Genomic DNA, 22,807 nt, shown 5'->3' with positions numbered 1-22,807 from the left:
TCTGAGGTGGGAATCGAACCCACCTCTACTCAGGTGACCACCCGAGGCATGTTTCCTATTTAAATTTCAAGTAGTATTTAGATCGAGCTGGTACTGGAAGTTCTCTTCGTCACAAGCACTAAATAGGATATTAATCGTCTGCCGCATATCAATATTACAGTATTAAATCCTGGGCCGACGTACTGATCTTAAGCCATGCTGATAACACTAGCTACCGTGTCAGGATGGCCGAGCGGTCTAAGGCGCTGCGTTCAGGTCGCAGTCCACTCTGTGGGCGTGGGTTCGAATCCCACTTCTGACAAAGTATTTTCCTACAGAGCATTGCGGAATGAAATAGTAGTAATAGTTCTTGTGACAACAAACGTCTGTTATCAAGATGCTTCCAATGAGAATATGTTCTGTCATATCATTCTTAACAAAAATAGGACTCTGCTTGCTGCGCCTCCTGTCGCGAACAGAGGTACAGAAATAATCGAGGCCGTGTTTTGATTCCCTTCCATAAAAGGCCCACTGGTGTGACGTGAGCTATTCAGTTGCGGCAGCCGGTCATCACGGTGGTGGCCAAAATACATTGGCTAACAACATATCTTATAAGTATGAATGAATGAAGGAACTACAGTTCTCCCTCTATCACTGGGGAACCCTTGTGGTTGGGAACAGTAGAATGCATCCACGGTATCCCGTGCACGTCGGAAGAGACGACTAAAAGAGGGACCAGGGGCTTCCAAATTGGGAGCGTTGGTTGGCAACCGCGGCTCCCCTAGCTGAGTGTGGCATTGTTTCCACTTACTTATGCCGCCTCCTCTCTGTGACCTTTCATACCTGACCTCTTTTGGTCAACTCTTGTTATCTTCCGACCCTGACGGTATTGTAAACTCCAAGGCTTAGGGAGTGTTTCATTTACCTACATTATTGGGGTGGGCACTTGATGCAGATTTGGCTCCGTTTTACGGTGCATTATTAAATCCTGGGCCGACGTACTGATCTTAAGCCGTGCTGATAACACTAGCTACCGTGTCAGGATGGCCGAGCGGTCTAAGGCGCTGCGTTCAGGTCGCAGTCCACTCTGTGGGCGTGGGTTCGAATCCCACTTCTGACAAAGTATTTTCCTACAGAGCATTGCTGAATGAAATGGTAGTAATAGTTCTTGTGACAACAAACGTCTGTTATCAAGATGCTTCCAATGACGCCAACACTCTGCGATCGGATTTATTCACCATTGGGAGTCTCTGTGGTGTGTGGTAGTGGTTCCGCTCTTTTCCTTTTTTCCTCCAGGCAACTGCCGCGATGGTACCTAACTTAGGGCCACGGCCGCTTCCTTCCCTCTTTCTTGTCTATTCCTTCCAATCTCCCCAACCCCCCCTCACCTCACAAGGCCCCTGTTCAGAATAGCAGTGAAGCAGTGGTAGTGAAGAGAAGTGTATTAAGGCAAACTCATCTACTCAATCCCTGAGCGAACAAAACCTCCGTCCCGGCCGACAATCGAACCCGGGGCCCTCTGAACTGACCGCTAACCATTCGGCCAAGGAGCCAGTCCCTCTACCCATGCTTAGCGTTGTAACATAGAAGATCTTGCGTCTGTGTCAAATGAGAAGCTACTTTCATTGCGGTCGTTTTTATGAAGTTAAAAAATAGTTTAGTCCGCCTCTGTGGTGTAGTGATTTGTGTGATTAGCTGTCATCCCGGAGACCCGGGTTCGATTCCCGGCTATGGCACGAAATTTGGAAAGTGGTACGAGGACTGGAGTGGGATCCACTCAGCCTCGGGAGGTCAAGTGAGTAGAGGGGGTTCGATTCCTACCTCATCCATCCTCGAAGTGGTTTTCCGTCGTTTCCCACTTTTCCTCCAGGCAAATGCCGGGATGGTACCTAACTTAAGGCCACGGCCACTTCCTTCCCTCTTTCTTGTCTATTATTTCCAATCTCCCCTCCCCCCTCCCCCACAAGGCCCCTGTTCAAAATAGCAGGTGCGGCCGCCTGGGCGAGGTAGTGGTCCTGTTCCCCAGTTGTATCACCGACCAAATGTTTAACGCTCCATGACATTGCCCTTGAGGCGGTAAAGGTAGGATCCCTCGCTGAGCCCGAGGTAAAAATCAACCCTGAAGTGTAAACAGATTAAGAAAGAAAAAAGAAAGAAAGGAAGAAGCAATGCATACTAATAATAGGAAGAGGAATTTTCGGGATTGGCGTGATCTACCAAGACAGATGTTCGATAAATTTCCCAACGTCTTTGACATTATTTAAGAAAAGACTAGGTAAACAACTGATAGGGATTCTGCCACTTGAGCTACTACTACTACTACTACTACTACTACTACTACTACTACTACTACTACTATTGAAACCTTTTCATTCCGTGAAGGGGACGACGGGCCTCATAGACCTAGACGGTAACGCCGTCTCTCAGGGCACCCCCTGTGGGTGGGGGCGGTAGAATAATACACACGGTACCCCCTGCCTGTCGTAAGAGGCTACTGAAAGGGCCCCAAGGGCTCTGAACTTTGGAGCGTGGTTTGGCGACCACGGGGCCCTTAGTTGAGTCCTGGCAATGCTTCCATTTACTTGTGCCAGGCTTCTCACTTTTATCTATCCTATCCGACCTCGCTTGGTCAGCTCTTGTTCTTTTCCGACCCCGACGGTATTAGGTTTCCGAGGGCTAGGGAGTCTTTCATTTTCACGCGCTTGTCTTTCTTTGGCTGATACCTTCATTTTTCGAAGTGTCGGATCATTTCCATTTTATCTCTCTGATTAGTGTCGTATAGAGGATGGTTGCCTAGTTGTACTTCCTCTTAAAACAGTAATCACCACCACCACGCTCTCAGGCCAGGGAGATGTATACGGTGAAGGAGATGTTTGGAGAAGTTGAGGGATTTGCCGGCCGTTGCCCATGCTAGAAATTGTCCCCGCCTTCGCCATAGTTCAGGAAAATGGAAAACCACGGAAAACCATTCTTAGGACAGCTGACAGTGGGACCAATCACTGTCCGTCTCCCGAATGCAGAGGCGTAGATCCACGGCAGAGCCGCGGCCACCCCTCCTCTGCTCGGTTGGTCGATCGGAGTGCAGAGCCGTCGAACCACGGACCAGCCGTGGCCACCTGTAGGCCGAACCTCATTCTGTAACACCTGTAGATCAAGTGTGTACGTAGTTGTACGAACCATAATGTCCGCCTCCGTGGTGTAGTGGTTAGTGTGATTAGCTGCCACCCCCAGAGGCCCGGGTTCGATTCCCGGCTTTGCCACGAAATTTGAAAAGTGGTACGAGGGCTGGAACGGAGTCCACTCAGCCTCGGGAGGTCAACTGAGTAGGGAGAGGGGTTCGATTCCCTCCTCAGCCATCCTGGCAGTGGTTTTCCGTGGTTTCCCACTTCTCCTCCAGGCAAATGCCGGGATGGTACCTAACTTAAGGCCACGGTCGCTTCCTTCCCTCTTCCTTGTCTATCCTTTCCAATCTTCCCATCCTCCCGCAAGGCCCCTGTTCAGCATAGCAGGTGAGGCCACATGGGCGAGGTACTGGTAATCCTCCCCAGTTGTATCCTCAGACCCAGAGTCTGAAGCTCCATGACACTGCCCTTGAGGCGGTAGAGGTGGGATCCCTCGCTGAGTCCGACGGAAAAACCGACCCTGGAGGGTAAACAGATTACGAACGAACCATAATATATCCCACGACCTACATGAAGGTACAGGTAGATAAAAAAGAAAGATACTCCATTTGCATGTAAGGTGCGTAATAATCAACTGTAGTTGACATCACGACAAATATGAGCTACACTAGAAAAAGCTAGATCTACATTTACAGTATAGTCTATAGCTAAGAAAGGACCGGTGGCAATTTGGATTATTAAGCATAATCCGAGGAGAGAGCCGAAATTTCATCAAGCAGATATATTGGAAGGAGCTGGTAAATCTAAACGCAGATCAGTTGTGATTCGTTGATAATTATACTGTACTTAACGATTGATGTGTGTGTGTGTCTGTTTTTATTGAGAATGGGTTTTAAAATACATTAATTACATAGTAACGAACTGACCGTCGTTTATTAATTAGTGAAATGCGAATCTTTAACTTAGACTGCAATGATGGTTGTATATGCTTTGCATTAGGCGATCGTGGTGAGCGATGTTACAAGCATGCAATCAATGTCCAGCGTCATATCGCCATTGGGTATCGTTCACGACCTCTGCTGCTACTGAAGGTAAGTGCTATTTGCTTTACGTCGCACCGACACAGATAGGTCTTATGGCGACGATGGGATAGGAAAGGCCTAGGAAGTGGAAGGAATTGGCCGTGGCCTTAATTAAGGTACAACCCCGGCATTTGCCTGGTGTGAAAATGGGGAACAACGGAAAACCATCTTCAGGGCTGCCGACAGTGGGACTCGAACCCACTATCTCCCGATTACTGGATACTGGTCGCCCTTAAGCGACTGCAGCTATCGAGCTCGGTAGAAAGATTATTTGGCCTGGCATTCTTCTCGTCACACTCGGATGCAGAGGAATTCGGAACGCCATGGGGATGTTTGCAGTGGTCAAAACAGTTATAATGTTAACATATGACTCGATTAGGTGGTGGTGGTGGTGATTATTGTTTTAAGAGGAAATACAAGTAGGCAACCATCCTCTACATAACACTAATCAGAGGGAAATGTGGAAGGGATCCGACACTTCGAAAAATGAAGATATCGGTCAAAGAAAGACAAGGGCTACGAAGGGCGTGAAAATGAAAGACTCCCTAGCCCTCACAAACCTAATAGCGTTGGGGTCGGAAAAGAACAAGAGTTGACCAAGAGAGGTCGAATAGGACAGATGAAAGTGAGGAGCCTGGCACAAGTAAGTGGAAGCAATGCCAGGACTCAGCTAAGGGACCTGTGGTCGCAACCCACGCTCCAAAGTTCAGAGCCCCTGGGGCCCCTTTTAGTCGCCTCTTACGACAGGCAGGGGATACCGTGGGTGTTATTCTACCGCCCCCACCCACAGGGGGTATATGACTCGATTATTACATCTAAATATTTTGTTCACACTTTTATGTGTACTGAGTAGCCTACCGTAATGTTAAGGGAAACTTCTCACTTACTGTATATTGCAGTAATGATCGTGTTAATCTTATCACCAACTCATCTTCAGTATTATTATGACGCATTGCTCCCAGATATGAGGATCGTCCAAAGCACGAGCTGTTTTACCAGCTATCTATAGATAATGAGAAATTCTTAAATAGACTGACCAACGGTAACAGATAACGAGAAATACAGAAATAGAGAATTCAAAAGGAACTAAGCATTTCACTAGCTCTTCCGTAAAATAGGTTTTGTACAATTGCAACATGAATGCCATCTCGCAGAGATGAATGGCAGTAAAAGATACAGAGGATACACCAATAAATAAATAAATAAATAAATAAATAAATAAATAAATAAATAAATAAATAAATAAATAAATAAATAAATAAATAAATAAATAAATAAATAAATAACCACTGATCTGCATTTAAGTCTGTCTCTCTGGAGGCCGATTCCCTATCAGCTGTTTACCTAGTCTTAAATCATGTCAAAGAAGTTGGAAATTTATCGACCATCTTCCTTGGTTAACTTTTCCAATCTCTAATTCCTCTTCCTGTAAACGCATAATTGCTCCCATTTGTCCTCTTGAATTCCAAATTAAACTTCATGCTATGAACTTTCGTACTTTCAAAAACTCTATTCAGACTTATTTGCCATTCCATTCCATCTTTGCACTGACTCTCCGAAACATACCGTTTAGTCGAGTAGCTCGTTTCCTTACTTCCAAGTCTTCCCAGCTCAAAGATTGCAACCTTTTCGTAACACTACTCTTTTGTCGGAAATCACTCAGAACAAATCGTGCTGCTTTCCTTTGGTTCTTTTCAGAGTTGGGAAGTCATTTAGCAAATGGTACTTATCGCTACGAAGGTAAGGACCATGGTAGGTATTTATCATGTAGCGGTACTAATCATAAGTAACGTAGACTAACGGTGTTCCACACATTGTGGTACTATTCACGGGTAATGTAATACGCACAGGTAACACAGACTATGGTGTTTCTCACATAGGTGTACTAATCGCTCGGACTCGTACTGTCCCGTGGTGTTCCTCACATAGTGAGTACTAATCACAGCTAACACAGACCTAGGGTGACGCTCATATACAGTAGTGGTACTAATCACGGGCAACGCGCAGACCCGTGGTGTTTCTCACAATGGTACTAATCATAGGCAACGTAAGCCCGTGGTGTTCCGCATATAGTAGTACTAATCACGGGTGCTGTAAACACATACTGATTCACCCTCTGTTGCTACTAATCACAAACCTATTGTGTAGGTACCTAAAATAGTGGTACTACTCGCAAATGTCGGACTCGTTGGCTGAAAATGGCCGGCGTACTGGCCTTCGGTTCAGAGGGTCCCGGGTTCGATTTCCGGGCGGGTCGGGGATTTCAACCTTCATTGGTCAATTCCATTAGCTCGGGGGCTGGGTGTTTGTGCTGTCCCCAACATCCCTGCAACTCACACACCACATACAGCACTATCCTCCACGACAATAACACGCAGTTACCTACACATGGCAGAGGACTGCACCTTGTTAGAAATAGCCACAAGAAATTATTATCATATTATTATTATACTCGCAAATAAAGGCAACAGAGAATAGTGAAACTAAATACATCGGTTGGCGTTTCCTCAAGGCAATGTGCGTCTTCAGTGGTACATAATTGTGAACTCCTGCTATGAGCCCCTCCCGCCTCATTTGGACCAGCCGCTGCTGTATGATCTTTTCAGGGGCTTTGGACATTGAAAAGGGCCCACACACCTTCAGTTTATCTGAACGAAAAACTGTCCGAAGAACTGAGCGACAAACTGAACGAGAAACTGAATTGAAGGTGTGTGTGGGCCAGCTTTATACTTTCTATCAGTTTATTCAGTTTTTGTGCCAGTTTCGGCGTATTTCGTTGTGAATGCGGTTGCTACGTGTTTTGTAGTTAGTGATTAAGGAAATGAGCCAGTATGCGGTGGAAGGTTGCTGTATGTTGGCTGCTTCGGCTTTAATTTTGTCCGAAAAAGAGAAGGAGAAGAAGAAGAAACGTAAGGAATGGAGCAAGCAGTGATATCTGGAGAGAAATGCTCATGGATCATGCAATGCTTTACTGTTGAAAGAATTATCGGTATCAGAAGTGAAGGATTTCATTAGTTACGTGAGAATGGATGAGGCAACATTTAACGTCTTGTTAGGTGAAGTGTTATTGTTCATATTGAAAAAAAAAACGGGAGAGTTGGCCGTGCGGTTAGGGGCGCGCAGCTGTGAGCTCGCATCCGGGAGATAGTGGGTTCGAACCCCACTGTCAGCAGCCCTGAAGATGGTTTTCCGTGGTTTCCTATTTTCACACCAGGCAAATGCTGGGGCTGTACCTTAATCAAGGCCACGGCCGCTTCCTTCCAACTCCTAGGCCTTTCCTATCCCATCGTCGCCATAAGACCCATCTGTGTCGGTGCGACGTAAAAGCAAATAGCTAAAATAGTTATGGAGGTGTAGAGTTAAGTGGCCCAAATTACACGGACTTCCCTTATATTATTTTTGTCAGTTTTCATTGATTGGTATGTATCATCTATCAACCTAATAAAGTCCATAATTTTTGTTTTCAGATCTCTAGTAATAAAGGACGATTTCCGAACTGTCTTGGAGCTGTGGATGGGAAACATATTCAAATTATAAAACGGCATGGTTCTGCGCCACGATATTACAACTACAAGGGAACATTTAGTGTTGTGTTGCTGACAATCGTTAACGCGAATTACGAATTTCTACTTTTTAACAACAATATGATGAACATACCTGCCTCATCGCTGCTTCCCAATAGAGATAAAATAGTACCTTACGTCTTTGTTTGAGATGAATCTTTGCAACTGCAAAACAACTTCATGAAGCCATTTTCATTGTCTGTGTTAAATACAGAGCGGCGGATCTACAATATAGACATTAACGGGCTAGAAGAGTGGTCGAGAATTTTTTCGGAATTTAGACAGCACGCTTTGAGATGTTTCAGAAACCGATCAAGATCCAACCGTAGAAAGTGGATATCATCATATTAGCATGTTGCTACTTGCATAATGTTTTAAGAAACATTTAGGACGCTATGTTCCTGTAGAATCACAAGAAGGTACATTGCATGTGAGAGATGAACGCAAGGGCTTTGTTCTACCGTTAAGGAACAGCAATGCTGCTTCTACTAACAACGCTAAACAAATTCGAGAGGCTTTCTATTCGTATTTTAGCAACGAAGGACTAGTGGAATGGCAAACATGATTGTGTCATCATGAGTACTTAAATATGTAAATTGAATGAATAAATAAATTAGATTCATGTCAATAATCACCTGTTTACAGAATATGTAAGCATTTAATGTTTCACTAGATACATTACATACATCATCATTATAGACTGTTATGCCTTTCAGCGATCAGTCTGCAAGCCTCTGTGAATATACTAAACGTCGCCACAATCCTCGATTTGCAACTAGTCCCGTGGCCACATTTAGTTCTATACCTCTTATCTTTAAATTGTTAGAAACTGAGTCTAACCATCGTCGTCTTGGTCTACCTCTTCTTCTCTTACCCCCCATAACAGAGTCCATTATTCTCCTAGGTTACCTATCCTCATCCATTCGCCTCACATGACCCCACCACCGAAGCTGGTTTATGCGTCCAGCTTCATCCATCGAGTTAATTCCTAAATTAGCCTTTATTTCTTCATTCCGAGTACCCTCCTGAGATTGTTCCCACCTGTTTGTACCAGCAATCATTCTCGCTACTTTCATGTCTGTTACTTCTAACTTATAAATAAGATATCCTGAGTCCACCCAGCTTTCGCTCCCGTAAGGCAAAGTTGGTCTGAAAACAGACCGATGTAAAGATAGTTTCGTCTGGGAGCTGACTTCCTTCTTACAGAATACTGTTGCTCGCAATTGCGAGCTCACTGCATTAGCTTTACTACACCTTGATTCAATCTCACTTACTATATTACCATCCTGGGAGAACACACGACCTAAATACTTGAAATTATCGACCTGTTCTAGCTTTGTATCACCAATCTGACATTCAATTATGTTGAATTTCTTACCTACTGACATCAATTTAGTATTCGAAAGGCTAATTTTCATACCATACTCACTGCACCTATTTTTCAGATCCAAGATATTAGACTCCAGGCCTTCGGCACAATCTGCCATTAAAACCAAGTCGTCAGCATAGGCCAAACTGCTTAAAGATTTCCACCTACAACTGGATCCCTCCCTGCCATTTTATACCTGTCATACGTCTCGGCCTTCTTCACTCTGTAGGAGTAAAACGGATTTTTAGTGTCCCACGGCTCGGGCAACGAAGCCTCTATGAAAATTATAGTTGCCTCTTTCTTTGTAAGTTCGGTTCTTTCCATGGTGGCGAATAGACAATAACTGACTGAGCGGCAGATCCGTGAGACCCCCTATGAGTGGGGAACGGAGGTGAAGAATACACCCACGGTATCCACTGCCTGTCATAAGAGGCGACTCAAAGGGGCTCTCATATTGGGAGCGTGAGTTGGCGACCACGGGGTCCTTACCTGAGTTTTGGCATTGCTTCCACTTACTTGTGCCAGGCTCCTCACTTTCATCTATCCTGTCCGACCTCTCTTCGTCAACTCTTATTCTTTTACGGCCCCGACGATATTATAGCATTCGAGGCCTAGGGAGTCTTTAATTTTCACGCCCTTCGTGGCCCTTGTCTTTCTTTGTCTGGCACTTCCTCTTTCGAACTGACGGATCCCTTCTTTTTTCATCTTTCTCTCTCTATCTACCCCCTGTGGGGGACGCAGGTGTAAAATACACCACGGTATCCCCTGCTTGTCGTAAGAGGCGACTAAAAGGGATGCCCAAGGAGTGATTGAATCAAAACCATGACACTACTTGTGATTAGTACCATTACGCGGGGAACACCATAGGTCGTCTTTACTTGCGAGTAATACCACTATGTTAGGTACTTAATAGCTTTGTGATTAGTAGCAATAGTGTGTGGCTCACTATGGGTTTACAGTACCCGTGATGAGTATCACTATATACGGAACACCACGGGCTTTCTTTGCCTGTGATTAGTACACCTATGTGAAGAACACCATGGGTTTGTGCTGCCTATGAGTGGCGCCATTATGTGAGAAACACCATAGGTCTGCGGTACCGGTACGACGTGCAATACTTGTGAGTAGTACCATAACGTCTGGAACACTGTGAGTCTACGATAATCTTGATTAGTACCGCAACATGAACAATACCATGGTTCTACTTTACTAGCGATAAGTACCTTTATGAGGAGCCGTTGACCTGGATTGTGGACCCCTTTGGACAACAAGAATCATCGATTCAGAATTGTGCTTTGTAAGCAGTCCCTTGGTCAGTGATACTGATTTTTAATATAGTTTCTGGTCAGGTAAGGCATTGCGGGTCGAATCCACTGATTGTTTGAAGTTCATAATCATTGTTCATCGTCATCATTTTGAATTCTAGCCAGTGGATCGATTTTGGAATTATTTTTAACTTTCAGTATTCTGAGTTGGCTCCGCTGATTATTTTAAACTCATATTTATCCTTTCATTCTTCATCATCACGTTTTAAATTCTAGTCAGTGGATGAATTTTGGACTTTCAAATTGCCATTGCATTTCGTCTTATTTCGTACCATTAGGAGCCGATGACCTAGATGTTAGGCCACTTTATATAATAAGCATCATCATCAGATCCGTGAGATTATCTGTGTAAACTGCGCAGTTCTCGGAGGAAAAGAGGACCCGTTTGCTCAGTTGTAGTACCTGCGTTATTATCTGCTCAGTTTACCGCTCAGACGTGACGTCACACGTGAAAATCGTTCCGATAAACTGAAGGTGCGAGGCCCTTAAGCCAGGCATGTCAAGGTCGCGAGCTGACTGACAGCTCTGCCTGCATGAGAAACAGCTGTTACGAGCGCTATCCCAGGACGTTATTAGATTGTGCACGCCTGGGCACATTTCACGTTCATACCTACGGTACTTCCGCAACACATGAACATACAGGGTGTCCACAAAAAACACGGACAAGGCTTCGTATGTTGTGCTGGATGGCGGACTGATGGGTTTTCCGGAAATGCACCGGTTGAGTGCTGGAGAGCGTCGAAGTCTGAGAACGGTTGTGACAATTTATTCCGATTTGGTGTCTTAATACGGAAGGTATGCAAACCTTTAGCCATCTGTGTACTGCGGATAGACGACTTCAGCCTGATAACATTCCTGTACATGCGGTACATTCCTCCACACAATCCTTGATGCGCATTCTACTGCATTACTTGAGTACTGTAGTCTGCCATTGCAGTATCGTTGTTAACAGTCCGGCCCCGCGACCCCGGGTTCGATTCCCGGCCGAGTCAGGGGTTTTTAATTGTAAATGATTGATATCCCTGGCCTGGGGACTGGGTGTTTGCGTCGTCCTTAACGTTCCTTTCCTCACATTCAACACTGAACACTTCCGCCATTTACATAATACACGCAGGTTCCTCACATATGGTGCAAGTAGAGGAAAAAGTTCTTCACAGGTCGAAGCCCCGAACAAATAGCAAAAAAAAAAAAAGTTGTTAACAGCAGTGCGACATGTACCAGACACAGCTGCGGAAATGACCGACATGGTGCTTGCATACGGAAAAGCAGATTGCAATGGTAGAACCACAATGGTACTGTTGTGTGTGTGTCCTCCGCGCCTACAATCTCCGCAGCCCGCCCGACACATGGATGTTTTCAGAGACCACGAGGCAGACTGCAGTGCGCTGACGTTATCGTCTGTGACGTCAGCCAGCACTATAAAAGGAGCAACGTTTCTCGCCTCTCCAGGACTCCTACAGTGTCCAACGACCAAACTACACCGCAAGTCAGACACGGAGGTACCCTCTTAAAAATGTGTTCTGAATAGGTGGACTGATTCCTGGCCGTGAGGTTTCACCTCTGGACATTGCCTCATTCATTCTGCATCCCGTAGCCACGTCGAGCACCCATCCAAGCATTCTGCTACTCACTCAAGTCCTCTACAATGCTCCGACTCCAATCATAGCTTTCTGCTATATATGATCACTAGACGCAAGTTCCTTGCAAGTTATACGCCTCCTGTTAGCATTCTGCTAATACGAACTCTCTCTACAAGTTCCACTTGTTATTATACATGACCGATAGTTTTCGACGATCAAGAACATTCTCTCATTTGAACAGACTGTCTCATCAACACAAGATTGAATGTATATAGGAATCTCAATTCTTACGTATGTAAATAATACTCAGGCCCTCAGCCTAATACCTTATATTAACATTAAACGTGTGCAACTCAACAAGCTTCAAGAAAAGTTTCGTTCCATTTTATGTACATATTGTATAAATGTGTTGAAGCAATAAACTTTTATGTTGTGCCTTGTATACCAAGTTCCTTGTATACAACAGGTACCCCACATCATTCCACGTTCGCGGCCATCGAGAGACGACTATAAGAGAAGCCGGACAGTTCCACGTAGGTAGTACAAAGAGTATGGTGTATGATACCCTTTCAACGTCAGCGGAGGACCTTATTGCTCGAGTCCACGGAACGACTAAAATTCTTCAAAGGCAACTGCACGTATCGGGTCATGTGCGTGATACTCAGCACCGCCGATGTAGGCTCTGCAATGACGTAGGAGGTACACAGTTCTAACCCCGTTTGTAATGAGCCCGATATGCTACTCATGTTGGGCTTATGGACGACATGCGAAATGCATGCCCATCTCACACAGCGCTACAGCGTCCAAGCCGTGCGTTTCTGGAAACGGTTTCCTTCTTGAAAACGAATCAGTTTTCCTTCCCGCACAACATACTAAGCGTTGTCGGGTGTTTTTTTTCTTTGGACCACCCTGTATATTCTTTCATATAATTAAATGTGCTCAACATGGCATTTGCACAAAATGAAAGAAACAGCATCCTTTGTAATCTTTGTAATCACTGTGTACTAGGAAAATAAATACTTACTTTAGAGGTTGCCATAAAGTATGAGGTATGAAGTGCAAAATAAAACTTTTTCTTTGACTTAACTGGTTCAACTCTCCTACGAACAATTAAGAAGCAGAATAATGACGAACACTATCCTGCTTCTATATCGATTTTGTTGCGAAACGTCATATTTGTATAAACTTAAACAAAGGAAAATAGGCGTCGTTAAAATTAGCATCTCCTCAAGCAACTATATTGATACGAAAGTACACAAATACAAGCACACACTAACAAATGACTGTGTCAATCCTTAGGCCACAGCCTGTGTAGCTGTATGTTTCAGCCATTACTTGTAGACCAAGAGGCCGTCATGTGCACATCCCTGAGTCAGCAACGTGGGGAAGTACAAGCCGACTGAGGAGAAGAGACTTGCATCCGCGTGCACGGGCACTGCGCTTACGGCGGGCAGGGTTTGACACCCGTGTTAAGCCATCATATTTTGTTTCCGGCTCGGTGATATTAGAGCATCTGGGGCCTAGAAAACTGTTCATTTACGCGTTTCTTTGCATTTCGAGAGTTATTTTCACTGTTTTCCCGTTTAAAAGGGACGGATGTTCACGCGGTTCTGCACCTTACAAGGACAGTCACAACAAACACAATAACAACTACCACTACCTCATGACGACTTAACAGTGTTTTCATGTCCGTGATCTTCAGGGTTACCAATATTGGGGTTCGAGCCCACCCTTTCCCGAATGCAAGCTACGTGAACCGAACCGCTTATGCAACTCGTTCAGTCAATGATATGATTATATCGTATTTAGCACCCCAAGTGTTAAAATTCAGCAATAGGTCGCCCAACAGAGTTCTGGTTTTCTGATATCTGGTGTAGGCAGGCAAATTAAAAAAACATACGGCAGCTAAGACTACACGATAATAATAATGTTTGTCCAACCCTTGTCCCGTTTCTCTACGGGGTCGGGTATGAGGTGAGATAAATCTGCCGTGGCAAGTTTTTATGACCGGATGCCCTTCCTGACGTCAACCTCATCAAAGGAGTTAATGAGATGAAATGAATGACGTGATATATGGCACTAGGAAGGGAGAGGGTGAAACCCGGAGCCGGCACGTAGCCTACTCCTGTCGAATAGCACCAAGGGGTCTGCTCAAGGCTTAACGTCCCCATCCGACGGACGAATCACCATCAACAGCGCCATATGCCCTCACTTCATATGAACACTGCGGAGAGGTTTGGAATTGAATACAGGCTTTTGGCAAGCAATATAGTTATTAGAAATTGTATACCACCCCCTCTCCTACCCTGCCGGCTAACATTCTGGGCGGTGAAAATTTTTTCGATCAACGGGACTCGAACTCGTTAACCACGGTGTCAGACCGTTTAGATTTCAACGCCTTAACGATCATGGCCTCCAGGCGAACTCAATAATAATAATAATAATAATAAATAATAATAATAATAATAATAATAATAATAATAATAATAATAATAATAGTACATGTCACCGGGCGAGTTGGCCATGCGGTTAGGGGCGCGAAGCTGTGAGCTTGCATCCGGGAGATAGTGTGTTCGAACCTCACTGTCTGCAGCCCTGAAGATGGCTTTCCATGGTTTCCCACTTTCACACCAGGCAAATGCTGGAGCTGTACCTTCATTAAGGCCAAGGCCACTTCCTTCCCATTCCTCGGCCTTTCCAATCCCATCGTCGCCATAAGACCTATCTGTGTCGGTGCGACGTAAAATAAATAGTAAAAAAATATTATTATTATTATTATTAATCCAGTGATAAATGTAAATTGTATAACTTTTCGGTCAATATTTTTCCTTGTTCTCCTTGACTGCCAGTTAGGGTTGCGTTCACAAAATACTACTCCGAGTAGAGTTAGAGTATCGCGGAGTAACTAGTAAGGTTAACTCTGAGTAACGGTATTTCGTGAACGCTTTGGAGTGAATACAGAGTAACAGAATATGGCTGATCAATTAAGGAAGGTTATTTGTTTTACCATAACCTCGTTTGCGAGGAATTTAATGAATAATTTTCAGGTGAGTTTATTAATAGCAGTGTGCTGTACGAGTTGTTACTACTTTCCTCACCGAAATGTGACCTAAAGCAGTATCCATTATTCTTTATCTTGCAGGAAGAATCTGATAATGATGACGACGAATACCAATATATCTGCTCTGCATTAGTGAACGATAAGCCAATTAAAATAACTGGATATGTAGAATATGTTGTCAACAGCTACGATGAAATCGAATTTAAACAACATTTTCGATTGCCGAGATCAGCATTCGAACATCTTCTGAGAGTCATTGGTCCTAAACTTTCGAAATCCAAAATCGGGGAACGAGGAAGACCATTGCAAGATCCACGAAAACAACTTCTGGCTGTAATTTGGATCTTAGTAACGCCTGCTTAGTACAGCTCTGTTGGGGAAAAGTTTGACATGGCCAAGTCAACTCTTTCCGTCTGTTTTGTGAGAGTTATAAATGCATTGTGCAGTATTTCACATAATATAATTAAATGGCCGCAGGGTAGTGAGATTCAGGAATCATGTGAAGCCTTCCAAGAATTATCAAACATACCTAATGTCATAGGGGTTATTGATGGCTCATACATTCCCATTAAAGCCGCAAAGAAAGATCCTGAAGTTTATGCGAATAGGAAATGTTTTCACACAGTAACTACAAGGAATCTGTGACTCAAGTTTGAAGTTCATCGACTGTTTTGTGGGATACCCGAGCTCAGTCAGTGATGTACGAATTCTTCGAAATTCTAACATTTACGCAGATAATGTGTCGAATAATAATCAATTCTTTCCAAATGGCGAATTCTTATTGGGTGACAAAGCGTACCCTGTATTGAATTGGCTCATTCCACCGTATATTGATAGAGGTAACCTCAATAGAACTGAACGAAATTTCAACCTGGTACTTTCCAAAACTAGGCAAGTGATAGAAAGAGCATTCGCCCTGCTGAAAGGTAGATTCAGAAGGTTAAAGTATTTGGACATGAATAGGACAGATTTAATTCCTGCAACAGTTCTAGCCGCTTGCGTCTTGCATAACATCTGTATTGACCATGACCCTTTGGTAGAAGAGTACATACGTGAAGGACAGGAACGAAATGATGAGATTGAAATTGAAGATGTTCACCGTTGTCTTCAGGATGTACGAGATGGGAATGAAAAGAGACGAGATTTAGCCCAGCAGCTTTATTTTAATTGAGGAATTTCATTTGGCAAGATATTTCAACTCTAGTTCGAACACTACAATTTTTAGTTTACTTCCTTCTCTACTTATTAACGGACATGAACTTCAATTAATAAATGACGCCAAATAAACACACACACGAAAAAAACATGAATAACTAAGAAAATAATTTGTTGTAAATTAACTTTTTTCCAAAAATTAAAATTAAATTAAATTAAAATATTAAAGCTTTTCGATTAATTTGTCCATTTTTTCACTGAAAACCCGTATGGCATCTTTCTGCACCTCGATTAATTCCTTGTGCCTTCTTTCCTTTTCTTTCTCCCTTTCAGCACTTAATTGTGAAAAGTGTGAAAGCACTGTATCTAATTTCGCCTTCTTTTTGGGAGGCTGCTTGGACGCCTTATTGAGTATTGGATAGTCATTATTATCCATATTTTAATCTTCGCCACTGGAATCTGACACTTCGACATTTTGATCACCAGACAAATTTATGTTAGCACCCCTGCTTGAAGAAGCCAATGCCACAGGAACGACATTGGGTTTCTTCCCAAATAATTCGTGGAACTGATCAAAATAATAGAATTTAAAGTTTCAAGCTCCAGACTGCGTGGATTTCATATTGTCCACTTTAGCATGGTACCTCTTCTTTAATTTTTTGAATTTAAATTCACACTGTTTTGGTGAGAAATTAAACCCTTCTGACATTAACTGAGTGGCAGTTTTATTCCACAAGACATCATTTCGCACAGCATAGGATGCGAACGATTCAATGTTATTGCTGTATCCATCTAACAGTAATAAGATCGCATTGTGTGACGAACGACTATGATCTCCTTTAAGGTCTTCAGTTGCTTCAGACGAATTCTCATTCAGAAGGACATCTAAAATAAACAGAGTTACATATACCTTTACAAAATAAACATTAGGAATTTGAGGTTAATAAATCAGCTGATCATTCATAACATGGGTGTTCTTATGAAAAATGCAATCATGTTATTTCCACCGATTATGAAATTGGTACCTACTTTCCCTGTTTTGGACGCAAATATCTCCTTCTTCATTCAGTACATAACGCCCTTCTTTATCAACAACTAGATAATAATTGGAATTGGAATTCATTTCCAAGTCAGTATTCGTACGTCTTGTGTTTTAAAGTTTAAGTTTTTCACCGCCACCAATGAATGCATGACTGCGCATGTCGAGTTAAATCTACCTACCTATTTACACAGAGTAAAAAGAGTATACTCTGAGTTAACTCGAATGGATTTTCTGAACACTTTGTAGAGTTAACTCTTTGCTTTTGTGAACGGATAGAGTGAACTCCGAGTTTACTCGGAGTTGGAGAGTAGTATTTTGTGAACGCAACCCAGGAGTTCACTGAATTACTCTGCCTTTTTTCTTTTCTTTGCAAATTACCTCTTCCTGGATTCGAGCTGTCATTAACCTGTCAGTTGAGTGGACTCTCCTATTTAGTTCTCGTGCGAAGATCTGTGATAAGATAACAGATGAACGGTGATTCTTCAAGGAAATGTCAGTGTCTCACAAGAGTGCTGAGTACCCATGCGGATTATAGGTGTAGTGTGCAGTGGAGCTGCTCTTCTTCTTGTCTGTCTGACTCATCAATCAGCAGCGTACAGAGGTACTTTACTTAACTTGCTGTAGCCTCATCATTCTTTCACTGGGCCGATGACCTAGGTGATAGGTCCCTTTAAACAACAAACAACAATAGAAAAATTTCTTTCCCTGAAATATACATTTAAATATTCCAGACTTTCGTTTCTAAAGTTTCAGATTTTTGCTTTTTGAGTTAGAATTTCTGATCTATTCTCGGTTAGTTTGAAGTAGCTTTATCTTTTCTATATACATACAAAATGAGAGTTTTGTCTGTGCATTGCTCAGAATTGAAAAAGAAGGGTATATCTACATTGTTCATGTTTACAGTATGAAGGAAATACAATTTTTAATTTTCCAAAACGGCTGAACAGAATGTATTGAAAATCGGTATGTAAAGTCGGGGAATAGGGCAGTACATTCTAGGCTATAAGTAATTTTATTCACACTGATTGAAATGGTAGTTTATTGAAAGACTTAAAATTTAATTCTCAAATATCTATGTTATTAGTGGTCCTAGTGATAAATACTACATAACAAAAGTTATAGAAAATACCATTTTCGATCATTTATGCCTGATACAGTTTTACCGTACCGGTTATAACAGAGACATTCATACATTCGACTTTTGTTTCTTAATCCATTCCAACTCCGAGCATCCCTAACATGGACATATTGTTCAGCTGGGTTAACTGGCGTAATTTTCTTAAGGTGAAAACCGCGTGTTCATCAGTCCATATCCGCAAGCAAAATTATAAAGACTACTATCAAAATGAAGAGCCCCCGTGGCTCAGGTGGCAGCGCGTCGGCCTCTCATCTCTGGGTTCCGTGGTTCAAATCCTGGTCACTCCATGTGAGATTTGTGCTGGACAAATCGCAGACGGGACAGGTTTTTCTCCGAATGCTCCGGTTTTTCCTGCCATCTTTCATTCTAGCAACACTCGCCATTGCCAGGCTAAGTGGCTCAGACGGTTGAGGCGCTGGCCTTCTGACGCCAACTTGGCGGTTCGATCCTGGCTCAGTCCGGTGGTATTTGAAGGTGCTCAAATACGTCAGCCTCGTGTCGGTAGATTTACTGGCACGTAAAAGAACTCCTGCGGGCCAAAATTCTGGCACCTCGGCGTCTCCGAAAACCGTAAAAGAGTAGTTAGTGGGACGTAAAACAAATAACATTATTAGCACTCTCCATTAACATTTCATTTCATCTGTCTGTCATTAATCATTGCCCCAGAGGAGTGCGACTGGCTTCGGCACCCGGCACAATTTCTAGCCTTCCCGCAAGATGGAGCCTTCATTCATTCCATGCCTGACCCGGTCACTGACTGGAAAACAGGTGGTAGGTTTTTTCATTTTCACTATCAAAATGAGAAAAAATCGTGAAGGAACATTACGTCAACGACGGCTACTACAGCTAGTTATCTGTACAAATAAAATTATACTTTTGTCTGTTCACTTCACAATCTTGCATCGTACTATGTTTTCATTTCGAATTAGGTACAAAAATATGTCGAAATTAGATTCAGTTCAATTGTTGTGTTTGCTTGTGTGTTTTTGTTTATTTGTTGCAACATCACGGGAAAATTATTTTTATTAACAAACACCTCGCAACTGGAAAATATCCCGGTGGTAATGATCATTTACAGTCGTGTGATAATAAAGTTTAACAACAACAACTACTACTACTACTACTACTACTACTACTACTACTACTACTACTACTACTACTACTACTACTACTACTACTACTACAAGCAATTCCACGCCAGGAAAATATTACAAGAAATACTACTAGTTTAACATTCTAAATCCAACATCATCATATACAAATTCACACACAACTTACAATCCTATACGATGAGCTTACTATTGGTTTAACATTACAACACCGTCATATACGATCATTATTTCTGGAAACTCATTATTTAAGTTCAGGGATAGCCAGGCTGTGCACTAAGCTATATATTATTTGAAAAGCGTTCTGTGAAGTACCAGTGTTTAGAACACCAAATGATGTACGAAATATATTTCGATCTTTTACGTTTCATGTATTGTTTTTAATGTATGAGAAATGATAATTGAGATTTTCGCGATTATTACATCTTTCACCAATTTCCAAATATATCTGCAAATATTAGTTCTATCTAAAAGATTGTACATAAAAATGATATAAAATCCAATGCCCCATATTTTATATCTGAAACATTTTTGCAGCATGGGCTATAAGTTAAGATAATAATAATAATAATAACAACAATAATAATAATAATCATAATAATAATAATTTCTTTTTTAATCTGTTTACCTCCCACGGTTGGTTTTACCCGCGGACGGAGCGAGGGATCCCACCTCTACCAGCCCAAGGACAGTGTCCTGGAGCGTGAGACATTGGGTCGGAGGATACAACTAGGGAGGATGACCAGTACTTCGCCCAGGCGGCCTCATCTACTATGTTGAACAGGGGCCTTGTGGGGGGATAGACAAGGAAGAGGGAAGGAAGGGGCCGTGGCCTTAAGTTAGGTACCATCCCGGGATTTGCCTGGAGGAGAAGTGGGAAACCACGGAAAAACACTTTGAGGACGGCTGAGGTGGGAATCGAACCCACCTCTACTCAGTTGACCTCCCGAGACTGAGTGGATTTCGTTCCATCCCTCGTAGCACTTTTCAAATTTTTGTGGCAGAGCCGGGAATGGAACCCGGGCCTTCGGGGGTGGCAGCTAATCATACTAACCACTACATCACAGAGGGGGACAATAATAATAATAATAATAATAATAATAATAATAATGACCGAGCAAGTGTCTGTGCGGCTTGGGTCACGTACCTATCACCTTGCATTCGGGAGATAGTGGATTCGAACCCCACTGTCGACAGCCATGAAGATTGTTTTCTGTGGTTTTCCACTCTTACTCAGTGTTGCCAACTCAAAATTCCATTTGCCGCTGCAAAACTTTAAAAAACTCGAATGAACAAACGCCGAGATTTTTCTCGCCTGCAATTTTTGGAACACTGAATAAAATAATGACGTCGCTACACTTGATTCAACACATTCCTGAGCATTTCGCAAATATCATATCAGCCGGTTTGAAGTCCGACTGCATACTGAAATATTACAGGACTAATCCAGTGGAGCACGTAGGTCTACCTACCTGCAACGAGTCTGTTTTTAAGTATGTCTGCGTGATTTCATAAACACATAATACAAAACGATTTTCTTCGACTTGTAGTGCCGTATCCGTCATCGGATATTGGCGATCACTATTATCTTAGTTTTGTTGGTGGCTTCGCGGAATAGCGAAATAGTTGTTTGTCCGAATCACTTTCACAGGTTCTCCAGCCAAGACGTGCGGGGTCTCCCAGGAACTCTCTTCCCCTCAATCTTCCCTTGGAGGTGAGTGTAAGTTTCCGGGTGCCTAAAGATATGACCAAAGTAGGAGAGCTTCTACACAGTTCGTTTTCTTTACACATCCTGATCAATACCTCCTCAGTGAGTATTCTGTCCATCCAGCTGAAGCGAAGCATACAACGGTAGACCCATATTTCAAAATGATAAATAATTAAATAATATATAACAATTAAAAATGTAAACGTATCGTATTTTAGTCTGATATCTATGTATTTAAAACACTAGGCTGATTTTTGTTACCGTGGGTTTGAAAGAACGGGTGAACCGATTGGCATCGTAAAGCATTCTGACGAAAGCTCTTAGCCGGTAAATTTGCCGAGTGTGTTTAAAACCATAAACATTTCTTGCCGTATATTTTTAAATTATTAAAGAAAAATGTAGCATTCTGATTGGCTAAAGCGCTCGCCAGTACTTCAAGGCCACCTTTTGGTCCACTGCCGGCCATGTGCGCGACGGGAATTCTATGCGCCGTCTGGTTTGACGTCTCCTCGCTGTGGTTTACATAACTGAGCGGTCAGTTGTGGACTCCTGGTTTGTCGAGAGTATTTCACGTACAGTTTTCGGGTTCGCTTAGCTGGTTGTTGATATTCCCAGTGGCAGATGGAATCGCGTACATCATATCTATAGCGCGACGTGTAAATACATACAGTTTGTGATAGTACATATATCACACCCCCGAATTATATGTAGAAGTTATAGATATTATTGTCAGTATTCGATTTATTATTATTATTATTATTATTATTATTATTATTATTATTATTATTATTATTATTATTATTTCATTTGTATATTTTGCCATTTATATTGGTAAGCTGGAAGATATCCACATATGTAGGTATGAGTAATTTGTTTTGCACGAGTGGGAAAACATTGCTTTAATAACTCTGGTAATTTGAATGAGTCATATGGCTACCCCAGTGTTTGTTGTGATGTACTTGTGTCGGGAAATTCATGAGTCATGTATATATCCCAGCCTGATGAGATGAGCTTGTTGTGGTATTAGGAAAATTTGGTGAATCATGGAATATACCCCAGAGTTTGTTATTGTCTTGGGAGGAAGAAGTAGTTCAGGGCTTGGGCTTGAGAAGAGGTTCACTCATGATTGGCTGGCAAGCACCAATCCAGACGTATCATCTGAGAGGAGGGGGATTGATGATGTCTATAAAGGTTGATCATACGGCGGCAACCAGAAACATTGTAAGGGTGATTGTAGAGGTGATTGTAAAGGAACGAGAAGGAAGAGAAATACAACTGACGCACTGTACGGGAAGGAAGTAGTGCTGATACACGGTACTGGAGTGACACGGCAGCAATGGACTGGACTTCAAACGTTCGTGGAGCGTAGTCTTGTTATGTTCGTGGAAAGTGACTGATTGTGGAGAGTGCTTGCGCATTATGTATTGTAGCACTTGTGGCGGCCTAGCATTATATGCTGGTGAAAGCTATCTCAGACTTTCCATAAATTTATGTTGAGGATCGACAGACGTGTGTATATATCTTGACAACAAGTGTTAAAAATATGTGAACACAGTAGTACAAGGTACAGTATC

The 22,807-nt window shown here is 42.7% G+C and overlaps 1 protein-coding gene and 2 non-coding genes across 3 annotated transcripts in view; all 3 read left to right on the top strand.

Moving 5' to 3' along the window:
* The first annotated feature begins 218 nt into the window (after positions 1 to 218).
* TRNAL-CAG (transfer RNA leucine (anticodon CAG)) lies at positions 219 to 301 on the top strand. The gene has a single exon. It is a non-coding gene; the product is annotated as a tRNA-Leu (tRNA).
* A 715-nt stretch (positions 302 to 1,016) lies between these two features.
* TRNAL-CAG (transfer RNA leucine (anticodon CAG)) lies at positions 1,017 to 1,099 on the top strand. Its single transcript has one exon. It is a non-coding gene; the product is annotated as a tRNA-Leu (tRNA).
* Positions 1,100 to 17,761: 16,662 nt separating this feature from the next.
* The window catches only part of LOC136871690 (uncharacterized), a 41,545-nt gene continuing 36,499 nt past the window's right edge, over positions 17,762 to 22,807 (top strand). The window contains exon 1 of the mRNA XM_067145199.2: positions 17,762 to 17,879. Within this exon, the coding sequence (XP_067001300.2) occupies positions 17,801 to 17,879 (79 nt within the window). The 5' untranslated portion in view covers positions 17,762 to 17,800. The remainder of the gene's footprint in view (positions 17,880 to 22,807) is intronic.

Source organism: Anabrus simplex, chromosome 4 (assembly GCF_040414725.1).
Source record: "Anabrus simplex isolate iqAnaSimp1 chromosome 4, ASM4041472v1, whole genome shotgun sequence".
Taxonomy (NCBI): domain Eukaryota; kingdom Metazoa; phylum Arthropoda; class Insecta; order Orthoptera; family Tettigoniidae; genus Anabrus; species Anabrus simplex.
The sequence above is the reverse complement of the archived record's forward strand: the minus strand, read 5'-3'. Positions and strand labels throughout refer to the sequence as shown.